The sequence below is a fragment of the Pogona vitticeps genome, chromosome 4, assembly GCF_051106095.1.
Source record: "Pogona vitticeps strain Pit_001003342236 chromosome 4, PviZW2.1, whole genome shotgun sequence".
In the NCBI taxonomy this organism is placed as follows: domain Eukaryota; kingdom Metazoa; phylum Chordata; class Lepidosauria; order Squamata; family Agamidae; genus Pogona; species Pogona vitticeps.
In genome coordinates, this window is record NC_135786.1 from 61,730,909 (window position 1) to 61,753,912 (window position 23,004).

Here is a 23,004-nt window from a genome sequence, read left to right on the forward strand (position 1 = left end):
GCAAAGACCTCTGCCCAAGAACTTGGAGAGTGGCTTTCAATCAATGGGCAATACCGGGCTAGGCAAAGAAATGGTTTAACTCTATATAAGGCAGCTTTGTAAATGGTCTTCTTTATAGTCCATTGCATTTGACAATGAAAACAGTCCAGAAGTATTTTACAGTTGGAATTGCTTGTTTCCCTTTGAGAACATACTGTAGGTAGAAGAACAGCTTGAGTGAGTAGCATAGGTAATATAGGAATGATCTCTTTTTCTGCTGGTGTAAATAGCTGCTGTTTGATCATGTCTGTGCGAATCTGCTGAGTGCCTCTTTTGGCAGATGTAAACTTCCTTATAGATGTTGGTGGAATTGCTCCCAGACTCCTTCCAGTCATGTTTGTTCATTGTAAAGACTTTCTTGGAAGTGTTGTTTGAATGACTGTGATCCCTTAAAATCTGTTACACCTGAGAGCTAAACATATATGTAATGTTAAAGATGCACTTTTATATTTTTCATATCTTTTAAAAACCATAAATATCTCTGGTTAGTGATCCTGATCAAGATTAGAACATAGGGAGAAAGTGTTAAATCACCACTCTGAGATTTGGTGCTCAGAGTGGAGATTTAACACTTTCTCCCCATGTTGCAGTCCTGATGGAAATTGCCCTTCCCCTTAGCTGCTATATGGGATAGGAGGGAATCTGCTCTTGATACCAGTTTCACCCAACACGAGAAGTAACTTCAAATTCTCAGTAGATTTGATCACTCTTACAAATGACAAGAATGGTTAAAAATGGAATTCCTACCATATCGGTGTTGTATACACACATCCACATGTGTATGTACGCCTTTCTTGTGTTGATGGAATGTTTGAAGGTTTAGTTCCTCTGTGCTGCTACAGCTTTTTGTTCCAACACAGTTCCTTATAATGCCTCCAAGGGGGACTGTTCTTGTTCATTGGGCCAGGCTGTAGTATACTTTTGCTGCATTATTTTTCCTGTGAATATAATACACAATGTGCAGTCAAAAAAAGAGAACAAAACAAAATGCAAGTGTGAGGGATATAGTAAAAGACTGGTTTTCCCAAGGGAGTGCTTCATTCCAGTTAAGTCTTCCTTTGCTGCCCACAGAGGGCTTCCTTCCTGTTAGCACTTTAGAAACAGCAGATGCGTACCTTACATTGGTCATGCTGACTGGGCGAATTGTTGTCCAAAAAAGTAACTTTCCCAAGCCCCGCTACTTTCCTTTCCCTAAATAAAATCTTAGCATGCTGGAAAGCTTGCACAGTTCTATGTTTGATTGTATGTGATTTCATTCAGAGACATGTGGGACTAGTCTAAAACACTTTACTGTCTGAGGTGCAGGAGACAATGGTGACCCTTCTTCAGTTCCATTTACAGTAGGCTACTGCTAATCTTGTCTGAAGAGGAAGCAGAGGCAGGAGGGAGCTGTGCTTGGGAGACATTTTATTTGGTGAGATCCTTTCAGGTAGGCTGACCTTTGTACTCCCTGACCGTATGGTCTGAGGGGGCGGGGCTTTGGCTTTAAATTAGTGCCAGCAGAATCAGGATCCCCCCAACAGTGGGACCTGAAACTGATTTTTAATGTAAATATTTGTGTTTTTAAAATTTTTTTGTTGCTACATGACACTTCTTTGCGAGCGAATACTGAGTTCATAATTTCATCAACATTTACTTGTGGAATAGCTTTCTCTGTTGACCCTGGGGAAAATTCTAAACAGGAGGACTTAAAGAAAGGAAAGAAATATATGAGAATGGCTGTGATGCATACTCCGAACGACCTTCGAGTCTGCCATTCTGTTTCACAGAATGTTGATGAAATGTTGATGAAATTTCTGGAAAGCCAACAAACATGGCATTTAGGCAACAGCTTACTCTTGTTGTTTGCCTGTCCCAGCAATTACTCTTCATTCATGTATCTTCTCTAAAGAAGGAAATTCCATTTAGTTATCATAATTGATGGAAATGGATAAATCAGGGATGAGTAATATTTTTTCATCTGGGAGCTAAAATGATCTAGTCAAACATTTGGGGAAAGAGTACATCAGCAATGTGTAGGACTAGATTACAAAAGGTTTGAGGTCATCCTATGGTTCGTAAAGGACCAATGTGAATACCCAAGCTCTGTTCAACTATATATACTCTCATACACTTGCTCATGTACACACACAATCTCTCTCGCTCGCTTGCTCGCTCTCGCTCTGTCGCACGCACGCACACACACACACACACACACACACACACACACACACACACACACACACACACAGAGAGAGAGAGAGAGAGAGAGAGAGCGCTCTGCAATGCAATGAGGCTCAAAAAAAGGTATCCAGTGATGCCAGTGGAGACTTCTAAAAGCCTGATTAAGGTAGAGGACACTAGACCTCCAGCAGACTGTACTCTCTGAGGGCACAAAAGATCCTGTGCTGCCTCTGCCCATTCTCCCCCTCAGAATCTGTTGTGGGCAACAAGTGACTGAGATGGTGACAAGTAAGGACTGGTTTTGCCAGTTCCACATCCCCAGTGAGTTTCATGGCTCAGCCATAATTCAAACTCAGGCCTCCTGAGTCCTAGTCCATCACTCTGTCCATATTACACCATACTGAGTAATCTTATCATGTAGTTACCAGGTTTTAACTTTAATGTAAAGTAAATGGCCAATGTAGTTACCCCCTGAGTCCATCAGTGACTCATAGGTAAACATCACATCTGTGTTCATATCAGTATTGAATACTATATCTTTTGCAGGCTCAGGATGAAATTTATCCCGAATAACACAGGCACAATGCTTTGTAGTCAAACCCTCTAGACATCTAGCATTTTCTTGAGATATACTGTTGTTTGCTGATCTTCCTTTGATATCCTCAAAGTTTAGGTGGTCTTTACTTTTATGGCTGGCTCTTAGTTCACCTCCTGCTGATGAGACTTTCTCTCATGTCCCTCTTACCAGGACAAAGTTTGAGGAATTATTTGTGTTAGCCAAAGAAGAAAGGCCCCTTGGGAGAATGGAATTTTGCAGCAGGAGGTGAGTCTGACACCATGTCTCTGAATGGGAATGCATGGTTAGATTGGAGGCAGAAAAGGGAGAACTGCCAAATCACAGTCTCACTTTATGTCTGGATCATTTCAGTTTAGACAGTGGCATGATGAACTCAGGCATTCCCATATAAAATGTCCACCCTAATACTCTTTCAGTGACAGTGACTAATGAAATGCCTGCAGATTTATACTGTTTTAGCTGATGTGGAAATATAGGTGAAGCCCTCACATCTTTTCAAGCAGGGCATAGGACATAAAATGATGGCTTCTGTCTGATGCTATGACTCAAGAACATCAAGCTGCAGGACAATTCACTGCAAAACAGCAGAGCAAAGCAAGTTAGGAGTGCAGGTGAATTACTGTGGATTTTTAGTCCCTCTTTCACACACGCACACCCTTTGAAGGATCAGCAGAGAAGTTTGCAAATAACATGCACAACAGTCCACCTATTTATGACTACAGGTGAAGGAACCATGCATTCAGTGCTCTTCCACGTATGTTGAAAGCTGGTGTGGAAAAGATGTCTTGACTTCCTTCACAATGGGTTCACTTTTAAACATGTGAGGTTCCTACTTGGAGTATAAAGGGGAACACTGCAAGAAGGACTGTGCCAGTTATTTTTTTTCTCTGTTTTCAAATTGGCTCTTTTTGTTTTTGAATCTTGAACTGAGGAATAACTGTGCCTGGTTTTAGATGTCTGTAAGGATAAATCGTGTGATTACACTGCTAGGCTGATTATCAACTGGCAAATAGGAGCATCCAAACTAAATGTAGTCCATCCCCCCCCCCCCGTAAAAAGTTAACAGCACATTTTAGAGAAAGATGAAATGTATCACAAAGGTAGCAAAAGGTACATTTTGATTTTACTCCAGTGGTCATCACTGCTATTTCTATAATCATGTCTCAGTTCTGTGTAAATCATACTCATAATGTAAAATGTAGTTTTTTTTCAAACTTGTTCTGAAGTTCCATACTCCATGTAACTTTCCAAAGTCTTGGGTACCCCGAGAGTTACATGTATTTTCTATAGCCATCCAGGCTACCCTCAAAATTTACATTTGTACTCCAGACGTAAAGACATGCATTTTCCAAGCTCTGTGCTGGCCTTCTGCCCAGGAATACACTCAGTTACCATTTCTGCCAAATGAATGTGCCACTTCTAAGAACCTGCCTAGACCTCCCACCAATTAACAACAGATCTCTCCTTTATTAGCCACTAAAATAATATTTCCCATCCTGCAGAGAAAAGCAAGCCAATAGCTCAATCAAAGAGCCAGACAAAGCCAGCGGAGAAAACGATGCAGAGGGTCCGACGTATCGGGAATCCATGCAAGCAATCATAACAAACGGCTTTCACCACAATGGGGCTGAGCTGCAGTGTTGTTCCGTTTTGCCAGTGATACTTTCCCAAATCTCTTTATCCTCACTTAGCTTTCTGCGACCCCCACCACACCACAATTCCTTGTTGTTGTTCCTCTGCTCTCTAGTTATGCTTCCTGCTATAACAGAATGATCAAAGTGCAATAAGCTAAACAAGACCCATTAGTAGTGACACAGGCATTTTTAGATTTTTTTTTAAAGAAAGAAATCAAAGGCATTAATATTTGCTTATTATACACTTTAAAGCTCAGCAATCTAGGTGATCAGAGACATAGAGAGAGAAACCCTTTTGGTCCGTCTGTCTGCCCTTCCCCCTTCCTCATTTCGGTCTTCTCTCTGTTCATTAGTGGCCACAGCTGTGCAGCCAGCCAATTACTTGGAAATAATAACTACATTTTGCAGTAAATTAAATATTAATTAGTGCTTGGCAGGTTGTTGTTTCTCCCCTTATCCTCACTCCACCCCTTTTTTAAAAAATGGGGCTGAGGAGGAAAAAGAGAGTGCCTTGAGATAAATGCCCACAGTGGTCCCATTTGTGGTGACAGACCTGTGACACCAATGGGCCAAAGCAGACAAATAGGAGACTGCCCCCACCCTTTCCATCCTTGGCAGTTGAGGGATTTAAAAAATTAAATCATGGGTTTGCTGCCATTGCTTGGTTGTTTCATGAGCAGGGAATTCCCTTCTTCAGGTGCCAGCTCCAAGATTTCACTGGGCTTCATCGCCCTTCGCTTCCACTTCATGATTGCAACTCAGTTATTCTCTGTTGCCTTCAGTATCTCAAAGTATTTCCTGATACAAGCTTTGCAATGGGTCCCTCTAATTTTTGTACACACTTTTATTTTTATTTTTTGTTACTATATTTGCATTGTCCGATCTACAAGACAGACCCTCAATTTTGAAATGTCAACTTATACCATAAAAACCAGTGAGTGAGTAAGTGAGAGAGAGAGAGAGAGAGAGAATCTATCACATTTTTATACCTCTAGCAAACAACTACTCTGGGTAGTTTACAACAGTATAACTTCACGAATATATTATAAAATCAACCAATTACAAACAAATTACGTAAATAAGTATAACTGCTATGCAGCATTGTGGAACTTTGTTTGTCTGATCCTTCTGACCTCTGTCCTCGCCTGCTTGCTCCCTTCCTCTTCCGTTAACGTACTGTCCGTGTTCTTCTTCGTGGTCTCTGTAAATGCACACTAATGGGTTAATCTACACCTGCGGAGAGCTTTCCAGAGGTCAAGCACATGGTGCTGGGACCTCCTACATGCTGCCTTTAATCCCGCCCCCAGCACCGGATGCCTCAGTTCCTTTCTTGCCACCGCTGCAGCAGTACCTCATTAGGAACGTCCATGCTTCATTCTATACTTACCTTACCTTACTATTGGACCTCCCTGGCTTCTATATCGGATCGTTCAACATGTCTTCTTCTTTGTGAGTTGGAAAAAAGAATAAAAACAGACTATTCATTGGTGTTAGGGAGCTACAACAATTGTTTATGGCCACTCTGGGACTCTTTAAAAGGTGTAAGTCCTGTCCTAACAACATTGCCCTTTCTGATGGCACTCTCGTTGTTTGTTCTGTCTTGGCAAACAGCACCAGCTGTCCCTGTGTGGAGTTTGTAAAAACTTTACTAAACCAGCCCTTAAGTTGAGGCTCCAACGCCTCTGCTTGTTTTTTGGGGAAAGGTCCTTGTCTCCAACCCAAGGAACCCCCATGGAATCACCTTGGGAAGATCAGCATTCTCCAATTTCTGGTTCTCCACAGTCTAAGTTCTAAGACCACGAGGGCTCCTAAAATGGCGTCTAAGTCCCAGGCATCTTCTTTGGGCTCGAGGTCGACGGCTACAGTATCGACACCAAAGCCTCCCTCAGTATCGACCCCAGATAAGAAGATTCAGAAATCTAGCCGTTTGTCTGAGACAATCGTGCAGCCAACACCGGCACCACATGCTTCCCAGCGACAATCGGTATGTTTAAGCATACCGTCAGGTTGACGAGGAGGATCCGCCCCCAATTCCAGAAACCTTGCTGTCCCCATGTGTCAGTTATTCACCTGATTGGGGGAACACCTCACTCGAGGTTGTTCAGTTGGCACAGGCTAGCTTGAGGATGCCTCCGGGCTCAATTGCTGGACCTGTCTCCATCTCTGCCATCGATGGGGCACTCTGAAGCTGGACGTCTTTCTGTCTCAAGACAACAGGAAGTGCAGGAGTTACTGCTCCAAGGCTGAGGTAGGCCACCCCTCCCTCGGTGATGCCTTTATAATGACATGAGCCTCAGACCTACTCTACATGTTTCCTCCCATTCTGCTTCTACAAAGAACCATTATAAAAATCCGGCAAGACAACACAAATGCCATCCTCATAGCCCCCTGGTGGCCCCACCAGCCGTGGTTCTCTGCACTACACAACAGGGCATCGGATTACATTCAGCTGGCATCCGTTCCCCACCTCTTGACCCGGAACCAAGGCAAGATCTTCCATCCGTATTTGAATTCTCTCCACCTGACGGCGTGGAGGCTTCCCCATCAATAACAGTGGTTCTCAGTTTTGTGCGTAAGCGCTCCACTTCCTTGACATGTATATAAGTGGAAATCTTTCTGTAAGTTTACAGCGTCCTGTCACTTACCTGTCAGCCCAACGACCCTCAATGCAGTCCTGTTTCTGCTTCACTTGTTTCAGAGTGGTCTTTCCCACTCATCTTTAAAAGTGTATAGTGGCCCATCAGCCGCCTTCTTCTCCTGCAGCTACGCTCTTTCGGCACCCCACCTTGAAACAATTTTTGCGAGGGCTAAGGAACATGCAACCGGCCTACAGGCCTCTCACGCCACAGTGGTTGCTCCAGATTGTCCTGAATCGGCTTACGAAGCCTCCATTTGAACCCTTAGCTTCAGCATCAGACCACCTTTTGACCTTGGAGACCGTGTTTCTTCTCGCAATCACCTCAACTCGAAGAGCAGGAGAGATGGCTGTCTTAAGGGTGGACCCTCCCTTCCTCCAGTTTCACCCTGACAAGGTGACCGACCCTATACCCAGATCTCTCCTTCCTTCCCAAGGTGTCACCTTACTTTCATTTAAACCAGCCAATTGTGCTGCCCACCTTTTTATCAGCTCCTACCTTGTTTGAAGCTTTCAGTTTAGTACTGTCTTGTTGTTAAACAAAACAAAACAAAACAAAAAGACAAAAAAGCAAACAAATATTTAGCATAGAAGATCATTTTAAAAGGGTTTTGAAAAGAATTTTAGAGGTTGATTGTAAGAATGGATTAGAAGTGGATGTCTGCTGTCACCTGCTTTCAATTTAGTGCTATTCCCACTTCAACCAATCAACCAACCTAAAAAATCCAGCAGAGCAGATCATTTCTAGGGGTTCCTCTAAATTTTTGAAATATTTTTTTTAACACAGCTGATTTCTACAGGGGTTTAGAGTGGATGCCTGCTGCTATGGGAAGCTTTCAATTTAGTGGTAATCTACTAGAGCAAAGGGGAAAAGATCCAGCACACAAAATTGTTAAAAGGATTTTTTCAAGGGTTTCTTCAATGGTTTCAAAAGATGTTTGATTCATCCCAGGAAGATCTACCCTCGAGTGGCAGTAAGTGACACCAACTGGCAAGATTTTGGAAGGAACAAGTGCTCTGTCTGGATGAGGCCTGATCATTTGCTCCGCAGAGAACAGCTGAATTTAATAATTTAAAAAATGGGATATCAATATATTATTTCTGTTTCTGAGCAGTCCCCAGGAGGGTTTTACATACCTGAAACCATTTCAGACCCTAACAGAACTTTATTTGAATGTGTACACTCTCCTCCTACTTTCATTCTTAAGGCAATAACCAAATGCAGACTACAGGGCTTGAATATCAACCCCTCTGTTCTTTCCCAACTTTAAAGAAATTTGGTTTCTTGAGCATCTTCCCTGATATAGAGTTCTGGAGAATTTGAAACAAGTGCAGCATTTTGTGACCTTTGGATTGTCCTAATGATGGTGTTACACTAATGTGGATTTAGTTTTTTTCTTTTTAAATCTTATAGTAGTAGAAGACATCTGGCTTTCAGTCGGCACTGTGTTAACCAACCTTTGAACAGAAATACAGTGATGATTCAGAGGATGGGTATTCCAATTAAAACCCAGTTAGGCATCTTTACAAACATGCACCTAGTTCTACAATATCCAAGCTGGATTAATGTTATGTCTTGTTTATGTTCAGGTGCCAGTGAAAGCACAGCTGGCCAATATGAGCTTTCAGATTTTCAGTCTGTATCTTTTGTACTGGCAATCATTTATTTGTGTTTCATCTTGTGCAAGCTTCTCCTTCCCTGCTGGGAAGTGTATAACGCCAGGGGCTCTTTGAAGACCTCTTCCTATAGGGTAGCCACCAGCATCCTCTTTAAACATCTGCCTTTTTCAAAACATAGCCTTCCTTGCTAATGGTTTTGTATGTGTGTGTGTGTGTTGGCTGTAACAAGCGCCACCGTTTGCATGTTAGTACATTTCTGCTAAAAATATAGTACCAGTTATGTTTGTAAACAGAGGTTGCCAGGAGTCACAGAATTAGATGCCACTAGAATAGGGTGTTGGCTTCCTTTAAAATATGCTTTGTTTGGGGTGTTGTTTTATCTTTCACAAACACAATGAGATAATTAAATAGCTGATTATAGTTGTTAGATAGAGACATTACAGTAGATGCAGTGTGTATGAAGAAATAATGCTTCATATGCATCAGTCACTCTGAGACATTCAATGTGTCTCCCCCAGAATTCTAGTCAGGGAAATAATTAGCTGGCATTAAGGAGGGACAGCAGATTTTGCTCTTACCAGTCTTCATTGGCTTTCTATCTCTCATTTACAGAACTTCTTGCATCTTATGTCACAAACATACAAACAAGGAAGAAAAGACATTTATCAATAACAATCCTGTGAAACTAGTGGCGTACTAAAAGCAGAAATGAGTCAGAGAAAAGGAGTGTTGGTCTGCTGATCCCACATCATGCTTGTATCTGTACATTTGCCATGATATTCATTTTGACTTCAATAGGCTGTATCTTTGAAAAGGTAATGCATAGGCAAAGTGAGTGAAATTTTTTAATAGCCACAGTGTATAGCCATGTACATTTTCCTTACTGTGAGATGGTGGAGGGGGAGGAACAGTTGCTTGATCCTGCTTAAATGTTGGAGGGTTTACTATAAATCATGTAGGCGCCCCACGTGTGATATGATGACTAAAGGATCAAGTTAGTTAGAACCAGTGACACTCACATTCAAAACCCGCCTGAGCAGTAGGGCTCATTGGGATACCTTGTGTTAGAGACTGCCAACGGGGTTGCTGAGAGGATAAAATTAGGCCATATACGTACTCTGAAGGCACAGCAGAACAAATTAAACAGGAGAAAAAGCGAATTAGTGTTAATGTTTCCTTAGATTTGTCTTTGTGTCTGTCTTTTTCCCCCTTCCCTTCCCTTTCCCTTTGGTTTGCTTACTTGCTTCAAAACTGTTTCATACCTCTTATCATTCATGTGGATCCCCATTGTGCTGCCCCTGGTCCTGCCATGTCCAAGAGCTCTCTAAAATCATTGAGCTCTTCCTCAAGGTGAAATGAAGGCGTCTGATTCTGTTTGGTGGTGCACAAGGGGGCAGCTTGCCGATGTGGCCTGATCTTGTGATTAAACAAAGGGATTCAGCCAACATGTGTAAAATTAAGTGATCAAGAGTTGATTACAGAGTGCATTGATTGTGTACTGATGGATTAAATGGAGTCGTGCTCAGGATGCGATTTTCCAAGCTGGAGAGAGAGTGCGGGCAATTGACGTGCTGGCCAGAAGGACCTACGTTCTCTTGAGCTCTGCCTTTTCTACATTCTCCGGATAAATCTGCAGAGAGGCCTCTGGAATTATAATCGATTATCCATTTCTCAAAGTCACTTAGGGGCCCTGAGCTACAAGCTAAAGTGCCGGCGTTGCGAAGAAGCATTGGGTATGCGCCGGCATGAGCGGATGCCGACGCGAGAGGGATATGTGGCGTTGACCCTGCCTGCTGCAAGCTGATGAATCTATTTTCTTGTAGGAAATAGTTTTGACAGTTCAATATCTGTGTTTTCAGTATGTGTGCTTTCCCCTCCTCCTTGTCACACCATGCTAAAGGGAGGAGGGAGGGATTTGCAATAGAGAAGGGAAGAACCACTAGAAGACTCTGCCCCGTCACTGCTTCAAATTATAGGCATCTCAGTATGTCATCAACCTAGCAGGCTGTCCTCCAAGTCAAGGACAACAGCTGCCTGGAAGAATATCTTGGAGTAAAAGGAATGGAACTGCTGCCAAGTGCTGCTCTGGTTCCTCCAGGTGATGCAGCATCATTCCTGATTGACTTACCTGTAAAACACTGGAACTGAAACCTTAGGTGGGTTCTTCCTCACCTTGTTCTGTGCATAGGTCCTGTGCATTGAACACCATGCTAGAACACATAATGCTGAAATAAGCACAGGAGTATTTGTTCTCCACACAATTCTGCAAATTTTGCAGAATGTTACCTCCAGTGTCAGAGGTAGTGTGGCTCTCAGTACTAGTTGCTGAGGAACATGAATGGGAAAGGGCTATTGCCCCATCATTCTGCTTTTGGGCTTCTGAATGGTGATTATCAGTTTGGCCACATGGAGAACAGAATATTAGACTAGATAGGCCTTTGATCTGATTCAGCTAGGTTTTTCTTATACATCCAAACTCTGAATGATCCAGGTAGACATAGTGTGGGATATTGTGCTTCCATTTCCTTTCACTGTTCTTACTGTACAAAATACCATCAATCTGAACAGTGCCTACTTGGCTGAGAGATGTTCCAGTAAACAGAAAAAAAACTAGATATTTTAATTGGAAGAATACGTTTGTGTGCAGAGTTAAACTTGTACTTCTCTACTGCCATGGCTCCAATCTCAAAACTTGCCAACACTCCAAGTGCTATCTGTGGAAATTTAAAAGAATTTGAGATTTTATCATGAATTCCTGCTCTCTTATCTAACTGGGCCCATAGTTTACTGAGTAGATGCCACCATTCTGTCATGGATGGAAATCTGTTTAATCTATTTTAAGACATAAAATAAACAGTCACAAGCAAGTTAAAAACATCTACATTGATACACATGATAATTCCAAATAAAGAGGTAGGTGAAGGAGGCTGAACAGTCTCTTATTGATCAAGAGGATCCTAAGCATGAAGTCTGGCTCCTCAGGATCCCATAAATCTTTGACAAAACCAAAATCTAAAATTGGTCATCTCAAGAATGCTTTATTCATGTACACCGTCCTCTGATAACATTTTTCTGATCTTGTTGTTTGTTTATTCTCAGAAACAAGATCTTGAGCAGGATGGATAAAGTGACCAACTCTGGTAGTTATTGTGTTTCTGTAGTCAGTGTTTAGCCTTGCACTGGGAAGCTTTGAACTTCATATGAGGGAGGTGAAACGTGTTACAAAAGCTGTCCATCAGAACATAAAATCGTAATAATTCACATAGCAGCCAATAAGAACAAAGCCAGTTGATTTTCAGTGCTCTGGACGACAGGTTATTCAGAGGAACAGTAAAGGAAAGATGGGCAAATAGAACGTGGAAAATATATTTGCGAAGGCTTACACGGCTGGGATCTAATGGTTGCTGTGGGTTTTTCGGGCTCTTTGGCCGTGTTCTGAAGGTTGTTCTTCCTAACGTTTCCTAACAGTCCTCTGAAGATGCCAGTCACAGAGACTGGCGAAACGTTAGGAAGAACAACCTTCAGAACATGGCCAAAGAGCCTGAAAAACCCACAACAACCATTAGAACTTGGGAACTTGTTTTCTGAAAGGAACTCATTATGTATCTAATTGTAATTTGTTGCCGTTATCATTGGTATGTCTGGATATGTGGGTTTGCAACTTGATACATTACTCATTACGCTGCTCTTGCTTTTTGTTATGTTTAAAAAACAAAACTCTTCAGGATTGATAAAGGAGTGACATAATATCTGATAATTCAACTCAAAATCTAGATTTGTCTAAAAATTCCCTTAATTGTAAGGGTTAAACGAAATAAAAGAATATTACTCATTATATCAAGGCCTTGAGAACAAAACAAAATTTAAAATAAATCATGCTTGTTGTATTTGAAATGTGACTACTTTGGTTTTTCCCTGGATGGATGGATGGATGGATGGATGGATGGATGGATGGATGGATGGATGGATGGATGGATGGATGGATGGATGGATGGATGGATGGATGGATGGAGTGAGCAACTAAGTAATTTGTACTTCAGTCTTTATTCTCAAGGCCATTGCATCTGTGAGTAAAGACCAAGATGATGCTTCCTGTTGTTCTTCTATTACTTGTTGCTTCTACTGCAAGTCATCATGACCCTGCACAGGTCCTTTCTCTTAATCTTCTTCAGGGAGATAGAATGGTAGTAGGACAAACTACAGGTTGGCTCCAGTTCTGCTTACTTCTGGGAAGTATGGCCTATGAAAAGTCTCTTCTAGTTCATCTGGATATACTTAAGGATTATTCTTTGAAGTATTCTCCTCTATTGACCTGTTGCGATTTACATGAGTCATTCAGAGCTCTGCTCTACAATAGACCCTATTAACTGATGTACCAATCCTTCTGACAGAGCAGAAGAGTACTTATAAAATCTAAAGGGGTTATTGTGTTAGTCTTTTGTACTCTATGAAAGTCAAGTTCCATCAAAACTGAACGCAGGCAAGGGAAATCTAGCCTGCTCAGGAAAGAAAGCTGGACTTTCCTTTTCCTTCTGGAAGCATGTACTGTATACCTCTTGCCATGTGATTTATCAGCCTGGATAGAAAATCGATGACTGGACTGAGTACCTAAGGTTCTGTGCAGCAACCCATTATAATATGATCAGTTGTCTGCTAGGAACTGGGTATGAGTCTAAGAATCTAGTCAGTTTCTAACCATTTGGAACTAAGGTCAGGTTTTCCTTTGGAGTGTGTAGTTTCTTCTTTGGACATTTTGAGTTCTTCATGGTAAGAAACTAACACAAATTGACCATGTGAGATCACATAGAATGAAAAGTCAACTGTAAACGCTTTTGTCTCCCCAGATCTAGGTGGTTTTTTTTTTACTAATTTGCCATTCATTTTCCATGGAGACTCTGAGTTGGCTACCATTTTCCTCCAGTGGTGGTTGGCAACATGGTCTTAGGGGAATGAATGATTCGGGAAAGATGGAATGATGTTCGTGGCTTATACTTTCAGATCTCTACCATGGTGTCTTCTTCCTTTCTTCCTTCTCATCGAGGATTCATTGTCTTGTCAGCCTCTAGTTAGCTGGCGTGTGTGTGAATCATAAATTACACAGCCTGGGCCTCTACTAGGCTTCAGCACAGACAAAAAAATTGCACTCCATCACTGTGTCGCCCAGCTTTTAGCGGTATTGATCAACGCAGCCCCCCTCCCCCTTTCATTTTAACCGAGCTGGTTAAGTGCAGTATCTTATTTTGTGCTGGGACAAATGAAAAGAATATTAGCAGGGGTTGAAATATATCTCTTTTTTATCTCTCTGCTACTTTTTTATTGAATCTCTCTGAGTAGGTGGCTTTCCGCAGGATGACAGCCTCCTGACAGGCCCCTCATTAGAGACTAGACAGTAATTGTGATGCATTTCCCTGCACGGCCTTTTCACTTCTTTCCCCTTCCCCCCTTCTTCCTCTCTCCCTTTCTCCTGATTTGTAAAGTGATTGGATGTACAGACTCGCTCAGTTTCTTAAATTATTGCCCAGCTCAATCCATCTTTCTGTGGCTGAGGATGGGCAGCTGTGGACTCAGAATCAGGAGCAGGAGACTCTGTTCCTTGTGGCAGAAATCCAGCACTTTTCTAGAGATGGAATATTAGGTTGGTGGAACCATTAAGTTGTACTTGTACAACACAGGTGCAAGTTGGTATCTGAACTCACTGGGTACCATACAAACAATTGCAAACCCAGAAATCTGCCAGTTTGGGCAGGTTTCAACAGGAAGAAGGAAGAATGCCAGTTTTTCAGGTTTACAGTTGTATTTATGGCGCTCAATGAGTTTGGGTGCCAGCAACTTTACTTCTGCTGTACAGAGTCAACTGCATGGCTTAACCAGCCTAATATTCTGTCCTGGGAAAGTCTTTGATTAAAAATTAGGGAAAACATTTGATTAAAACACAGGATTGTCTCTGAAAATGGTAACCTTGTGCCAATCTCTTTCTTTCTTCTCTGTAATATCTGGTACTTCTCATTATGTACTAACATCATTGCACTGTGTTATTCATAATGTCACTAATGGCAAGGCAAGAATGAATAAGTTGTGCTATATGTTTTCATGGAGAACTTGACATATGTCTGCAATTTTCAGTGGCAGCTGTTTCCTATCACATTTGAGCCTCGTGGCGCAGTGGTTAAAATGCTGTACTGCAGCTAAAACTGTGCTCACGACCTGGGGTTCAAATCCCAGGTAGCTGGCTCAAGGTTGACTCAGCCTTCCATCCTTCCGAGGTCGGTAAAATGAGTACCCAGCTTGCTGGGGGGGCAATGTGTAGCCTGTATAATTAAAATTGTAAACCGCCTGGAGAGTGCTTGTAGCGCTATGGGGCGGTATATAAGTCCAATAAATAAATAAATAAATAAATAAATAAATAAATAAATAAATAAATAAATAAATAAATAAATAAATAAATAAATAAATAAATAAATAAATAAATAAATAAATAAATAAATAAATAAATAAATCTGCTTCCACCTTGAGCTCTTGACTATGTAAGTGTTGTAGATGTATCTTGTTCTAATACATAGTTCCTTACCTTCTACTAACATATGAGAATTTGCTCAGCAATGAATTATTGAGAGGCTTATTATAGCCACACCTCTTGATTTCTACTTGTTTTAGCTACATTTTTGTGCCATCCTCATTTTTTTCAAAACATTGTTAAGGGGACATCACAAACGATAAGGGGTCTGAGTCTCCTATGTTGTTATGTGCTATCTAGTCAGATCTGACTTATAGCAACCTAATAGGGTTTTCAGGATAAGTGACATATTTAAGGAGTGGCATTACCAGTTCCACACTCCCAGTGATCTTCTGTGGCTGATTCAAACCTAGGCCTCCTCAGTCCTAGTGTGTCACTCTATTCACTGCAACATACTAGCTATCAGGTTTTCTCTAACTATAATTTAGAATTGGATTTGTGCACTACTGCCTTGCATAATATACACTGAAGTATATTGATATCTGAACTATACAGGCTGAGGTATGGAGGTTCCAAGTTTTCTTTGTGCAGTATACTTGAGACCAAATGAAGGAGGGACTTGCTAAATCAAACACAGCCTTTTTATATATACTCGATTTGTACCTTCTCTATAGAAGATCCTCTTCCCTTTCTTAATGGTGTTAAGTGTACAAACAAAAGGAGGGAGGGGTCCAGAAAATTAAACTAAGAGCTAAATCCTTAGCTGGATGTTCAGAAATTAGAAATTTGTTGTGCTAAATATTTATTCCTAATGCATCTTTGTTGGGGGGGGGGGGGGAATGCACATTTTGACCCAATCCTATTACATTCTTCTATAACAACTATCCATTCAGGGCATATTATATTTCCCTTTTATTGCTGGCATGAACTTGTCTCTTTTCAGGATAAGGATATGAGCAGAAGGATGATTTACAGAGAAAGGGACTTTGCAAATGAATTTAAATTAGGGCCTGAATCTTGGCAGTTGCTGAGCTTTTCCAAGGAAAATTTGCACTTGTTTGCAGATTGTCTTCTATTCCATCCTAAACCCTGATGATTAATTATAGAATCATAGAATCGTCATAGGGTTGGAAGGGACCTTGGAGGTCTTCTAGACCAACCCCCTGACCAAGGCATGAGACCTCATACCATCCCGGACCTCATATCATCCCGGACAGATGGCTGCCCAGTCTTTTCTTGAAAACCTCCAGTGATGGGGCACTCACAACATCGGGAGGCAAGCTACTCATCAATGTTGATCAAAGCTTATGGGCAGGGATAGTCTGGGGCAACTTAAATCTGTTCTGAACTTCTGGTTGTAGCACAATCAGACACTGCCACATGTTGTCCAGAGGAATGACAGAAGCACTATAATTCGCTTCTGGAAGTAAATGCTTACAGGTCCCAAAGCTGAGTGTCGAGAATGCTTTATGTACTGTATATGGTTTTTCTGCCTTAAAAAGGGAAGTTGAGCTAGTTAGCCTGTATTATTCCTTCTAGCCAGATATTTTTATATTTAAATATATGTAAATTGTACTGGGAGATTAATATTTTGCTTTGATTAGAGTTCTGGTTTTGCTAACTTTGTCAAATAAATTTGTTCCATCCCACCCCATTGTCTATATCTGTGTGCTCTTTTGGATGGATTATTGTGACACCAGAACAAATTTCTCTTAATTGTTTTATAATTATCTCCTCGTGAGATCACACCATTGTGTGTTGCATCTGCAGGGAATGTCAGTTTAGGGCTTGTGGTTGTCAGATGAAGAAATTTTGCCCAAGGAAGAAGGTACCAAGAGATTTATACTGATATTGAATTGTCTGGTCAATATACTAGTTGGTTGGCCCTCTTCTCAACCTTTTATCTTCACAGGGCTAGTTGCCTGGATGAGCGTATCAGATCCCAAAGGAAGGAGTAAACAACTTAGTTAAAGGGCATGAATAAAACGCCTAGAGTAAAAATAAAAAACCCCAGCCTAGATCCTCTTTACAACCACAGACTGACCAGTGCCTCGCTCTCAAGGTGCAGAACCAGTACTCAGTTGCTTGAAAGCTAATGTCTGGCTTTTCTCAGTATGATTGTTTTCTGAACTGGAAGAAAAAACGGCTTGTCACAGCAGATACCTGCTATCAGCACAGAAATAACAGCAGGGCCCATCACCAATGGGAGAATAATCACTTTGGAAACTTCAGGCGCTTGATTACAGGCCCGGAGGCTGTGTCAGCATTTCTATTATGTTTCTGCCACTGGGCTCCTGTGCAGCCTGTCAGGCAACAGGTTTCTGGTATGGAGAGAGGAGCTGCTCGTTTATTCCAGAGCGTTTCAGAGTAAATGGTTTGGTTAGATTTGTTAGGTCAGACACATGCTTATGAAATGAGAGCAAGTGAGAACAAAATTGATTTGCTTTGTTGTTTGACTGGGAAACAGCCTTCGTTACTGAAAATTAAGGGTATGTTGTCACAAAACATTGCCTAGCAGATTGCTAGTATGCAAAGTGCCTACAAATCTGTTTCCATCCTTGTCTTGGAGCACTGCCTTTCAAGCTGTGCATGAACACAGCAGATTGTTATCTCCATTGCCATCAAAACCCAGGATGTCCAAAAAGATACTGCATTGCTTGTACCTGTACCTCTGATGCCCCTTGTCTGTCCTGATACGGCAAGGAATGGAAAGAAGTGCTGGAAGATAACTGGCACCTTAAAAACAGAAGACAAAATAGGGTGGGCAAAAGAGTGTCTACTGTTGTTGAAATCCAAGTTGTGACACTGAAGAATTTTTCTGAGTTGCAGTCTGCACCCACTGATACTGGTTCAATATGGAGTACCTCCTATAAATTGGGGTGTTAGTGTATGTTCAAGAAGCAGATGCATAACCCCCTCAGGCGAACGGGGGCATTGCAGACAAAGTGTGTGTAGAGGTATCGTACCTTCTCTACATGGAAGGTGTATATTGCTAACCCAGCATGCACGTCCAATAGGGGAGTAATTTTAGAATGTGTGAAATTATGTGTATCTGCACGATGTGCTGTGCCTTAATCTGGTCACAAGTTTGGCTTCCTGAGATAGCGGGAAGAAGGAAAAGCAGCATCAAGATGACTGGCCCTACAAATGTTTTCCTGCTGCCTGAGACAGCTTTAGACACATTCACATACATAGGATATACTGAAAAAGTGAAAAATTATTTAATTTACAGTGATGTGAGAACAATGCATTCTGTTCAAAAATAGCAGGTATACTTAGACCTAGACCCACCTAGACTATGATGCAGTAAGGCATTATTTCACAGTACTAATTTTGTGGTTTGAGTGTTGATACCCTTCCTTTTTTCTGCACAGGAAATATTTAGTTTCAGACACTTAAACCGAAGCAGTTCTTTGGAGACCAGGGGAGTCTGCACACACAGGAGTGGGAGATGGCTGGCCCTTTTCATCTTCGCAGCATTAGCAAGCCAAGGGCTGCAGGGGAGAGAACAGCCATGCCAAGGAGGGTAAACACTGGATATGAACGCTGCTGAGTTACAAGGGGCCAAAGGGAGAGGGAAGACAGGCAGAGAAGCCAAGCAAACACAAACACAGCTGCCAAAAACAAAGCCTGAAAGGGGTCGTTCGGTTGCTGCAGCTGTGGCTGAAATATGGGGGTCTGGAAGCCCATGGCATATAAGGGTATATTCAGACTTGGCACAGACCAGGCACTATGGTTGGCTGCTTGGTACTGTACTTGCACTCTCAACTGCCTTCTCATTTTCATGGACACTCTGAACAGGCATAATCTGGGAAGAAGAAGAAGAGTCTACTAAGTGAGGTATCTGTGGAAGGAGCAGATTTGACTTGCATAACTATCGTCATTGTGGAAACCCCTATAAATGGCATGGTTAAAATAACCACTTGAAATGGGTTGTGTTTCATATATGGAGTTAATGTCAATATTTTCCTCCCAGTGTCATGCACATTAAATGATGTTGATGTAGTTTAGATATAAGGTCAAAGATGGTGGGCAATTTTATGGGTTCCTATTCCAGAATGTGGTGGTGCTGTGGGTTAAACTGCAGAAGCCTCTGTGTTGTAAGGTCTGTAAATCTTCATCTGTAAGATCGAATCCATGTGACGGAGTGAGCGCCTGTCACTTGTCCCAGCTCCCGCCAACCTAGTGGTTCGAAAGCATGCAAATGCGAGTAGATCAATAGGGACCACCTCGGTGGGAAGGTAACAGCGTTCCATGTCTAAGTCACACTGGCCACGTGACCACGGAAGATTGTCTTCAGACAAACACTGGCTCTGTGGCTTGGAAACGGGGATGAGCACCGCTCCCTAGAGTAGAACACGACTGGACAAATTGTCAAGGGGAACCTTTACCTTTACCTATTCCAGTTAGGTCCATGAGTCAGAGCACCTGGCTGTGGAAACAGGGTTCAGGATTGCCCAGTGTGCCTTGTAGGATAACCTGTGTGGCCTTGGGCAGGCTACCTGGTCCCAGATTCACCTCTCAGAAAAAGGGGCTAGTAAATCACTTACAAATATGCTATACTTAGAAAATCCTGGAAGTGGTTACCATAACTCTTAATTGACTTGACAGTGCCTAATTATAATTATTTTATTTCATTTGGAGTTCAGTAATTGTAACTAAATTTGTTTTAATAGGGCCCTCTACTGGTTATCTGATAATCAGCTTGTTGGAAATTAATTTTGCTTTTGGCACATCTGTTGAAAGCTCTGCTTAAAGGGGGAGAGGCTTAGCATCGGTTTGTGTGTTTTAAAAAAACAATCCCTCCCAAAGAAACGAAAAACACCCCTCCATTTATTAAATTACCTATAGCAAAGAACCAAGGAAGAAATTGCCATCAGAAGAAGCTGGAACAGAAGACAATTGGACAACGTTGACTTAATTGTGCTATGGTGGCTCTAGGTCACATCTAGTGCTAAGTGATAGCAAAGCAGCCCAAGTAAGCATTTCATGCCCGTGTAGTGTTGTGGGAAGGGGACAGCAAGATCACCCTGAATGTTTACCCGTCCAAGCATGCAGACCGCAGCAGGGATCCAGCAGGATTTCCCGTTTGCTCAAAGGCTGCCTGTTTGTTTTAGGAGGGAGGGCTCAGACATCAGCATTGTTACACTAATGGGACCATGGTTATAAATAGCAAGCAGAGGAGAACTTTCTGGGGTTATTTTGGACCTTGACCACACAAAAGTGGAAATATTCCAAGAGGAAGCTGGGAATGCTCACCCTCCCAGTCAAAATAGGAAGACTGTTTAGGTCTGGCTGTTATTAAAAAGTACCAGCAGTTGGGGGCGGAGGTGGTGGTGAATCAAGAGAGAGAAAGTCCACTAACTTCCTTTCACATCCATGACTTAACGGGCCAGGATTATAGCAGGTGGGTGTGGACTCAGGGCTGGGAATTTGAGCAGATGCCTCCCCCCCCCAAGCTTTCTTTTGTAGAAGGAAGGTAACAGTGCAGTAATTGCTAGAGAAAAGTTGGGGAAGGATGCCTTCTATTCTCCCCTTGTAATAGAAGTTCTTTTCTTCTAGAAATGTAACAATTGAAACACTGTTTTGTAACTATAGGGCAGTCATCCTGTTTGCTCGATTCCATTAGGAAAAGTCTAGAATTAGGATTCCTGAATTCATTGACCTGTGTGTACAGAGCGGAATGGAACCTTGGTTTTCATAAAGGTTTCTACGGTCCACTTGGTTGCATGTATTATGTGGTGGCAAAAGGCAATTCTGAAGCATTGCCTAATGTGTAATCTGAAGACAAGGATGAGTCAAGGGTATTTTCAAACCTAGTTCAGTCATTGCCCTCCTCTGTGTTTAAACAACATCACACACCCACTTATGTACTCCCCCAGTAAAATGCCTGTGCCAACATTGTATTCTTTTGGAAGATCTCTTCCTTTCAAGGCGATTTGCTTAAATGGGCTCTGTTTTTTGCCTGGGGCCATAAAATGGCACCTTTTGACTTTGGATTGGAAGGCCATACTGCACACTGCCTGCTTTATGTTGCATTGCTGCCTCTCGCACAGATTTAACCAATTTGATCATGTCTAATACATAAATAAATAATCCAGCAAGAGTGCTGCACATTAGATGACAATAGGAAACTATAAACCATGCTTCCTTTTATAGCAGCCACCAGATCTGGGTGTGCAACGCCCTCTGACGACCAGAGCAGCAAACACAGCTGTGGAGTTAATGCTTGTAGCTAGGTGACTGTCTGTTGTTTATGGCAACTTGGTTGTATGTTAGCTCTGTGCTGTATTTTCTACAATCTCTTGAAAAGAGAGGGGAAAGTCTTTGAAACAGACCTTAAATGTCAAAGTCTAAACTTTTGCCTACTGTTCACTTAGGTTCTGTTGTGCTCTGATGCATGGGGCAGTGTTTCAGTGGTAATTCAGAGTTTCGTAGAATTTACTGATTTGGATATTCACAGCATTGCTTCTGATTTTGACCAGCTACTGTAGCATTCTTGGAGTAAACAGGAAGCTCTGATGAGCTTAGCCAGTGGTGATGGAGCCAAGGGACCGTTTCTGAAACGGATACAGGGGGCAGCATTCAGACTAACCAATAGGTGGAGCCTGGCACTGGCCACAGCAAGTTTGCTACAGATATTTATGGTGATTGTTGTCATTTCCAAAATAAATGCTTTTATCTCCAAACTGTAAGAGTGATAAGAAGTCTCTAGTTAATGGATCTGAGAGTGCCTAAAACTGAATACTGTATCCTCGGTTTCCTTACAGGCAAGAAGAAGGCAACACTTTTTGACAGCCAGGCTCCCATCTGTCCTATTTGCCAAGTCTTGCTTCGTCCAGGTGAGCTGCAAGAGCACATGGAACAAGAACTGGAGAAGTTAACACAGCTGAACATCAGGTAACAAAACCTACCTCCTTCCTCACTAGTCTTTCTCCTATTAGAGGCATCAGTGCATAACTCCAAGAACCAGCTAGCCTGTGGCTTTTCCCTTTGTAGCCGCTATAGTGTGTATACTATCTGACGAATCTGTAAAATGGTTCTAATGTACTGTAGCTGGGTGAAAAGTCCAATGATTTCAAATTATAAAATGGACTGTGTTCCCTTCTTAGAAGTGCGTGCTGTTATCTTTGAGAACAGCTTCTCTCTTTAGCTTTGTCAGCATTGCTGTCCAGAGCTTTACATGGTGGTGAGTTCATTCACCTATTCTTTTGCACTGCAGTGCCCAACCTATATTTTGGCTCCTAATTTTCAAGATGCATTTTAGCTCTTAACCAGTAACTCAGGGATTGGGGAGTGGTGTAGATTGAAAAGCTAATGTTCTTGCCCCTTCCCCCTTTCTAGACTATTTTTTCAGCATCCCTTGCCTTAAAAAGTAAATTTTGGGGGATATACTCAAGCAGGAACACAAACACTTCCAAAAAGCTTGGCGAGAAGGAATTGCCATCTCTCTAGATTCCAAATTTGAGAGGCACCTGTAAATAACTATAAGGCTTTCCCCAAGCATCTCACCAATACAGCACAGAAGAGGTTAAGTATACGGACACAAAGATGGAGCCCACCAACCCCATACCCTGAGGCTGCCACCTGCCCCGAGGCTGCCTCTCAGTTGCCTGCTACTTTCACCAGCACAGCAAAAGTACTCTGCTTTTTAAAAAAATTAATTGCATTTTAACTGCTAGCAGTTATTTAGGAAATCACTGCAGCCAAGGGTTGGCAGATCCCTGGCCTTCCCTTAATAAAACTGCAGCCTGGGAGAGAGTGTGTTTATTTCAATTATTAATGAATTCCCCGGTCATTAAAAGGTGAAGAAAGAGATCATGCTGCCGTTGGCAGTGAGGTGATGTCATCAGGTGGCTGGGAACAGCAAGGAAGCAGGGAA

The 23,004-nt window shown here is 42.0% G+C and overlaps 1 protein-coding gene across 10 annotated transcripts in view; it reads left to right on the top strand.

The window, feature by feature from the left end:
- RNF220 (ring finger protein 220) overlaps positions 1-23,004 on the top strand; it is a 362,501-nt gene that overhangs the window by 193,771 nt on the left and 145,726 nt on the right. For all 10 annotated transcript variants that reach the window (XR_012086369.2, XM_020783272.3, XM_072997529.2 and 7 more), the window contains one exon: positions 21,893-22,022. Coding sequence is in view for 9 of the 10 variants with exons in the window: in XM_020783272.3 (XP_020638931.1) it covers positions 21,893-22,022 (130 nt within the window). In the remaining variant the exon portion in view is untranslated. The remainder of the gene's footprint in view (positions 1-21,892; positions 22,023-23,004) is intronic.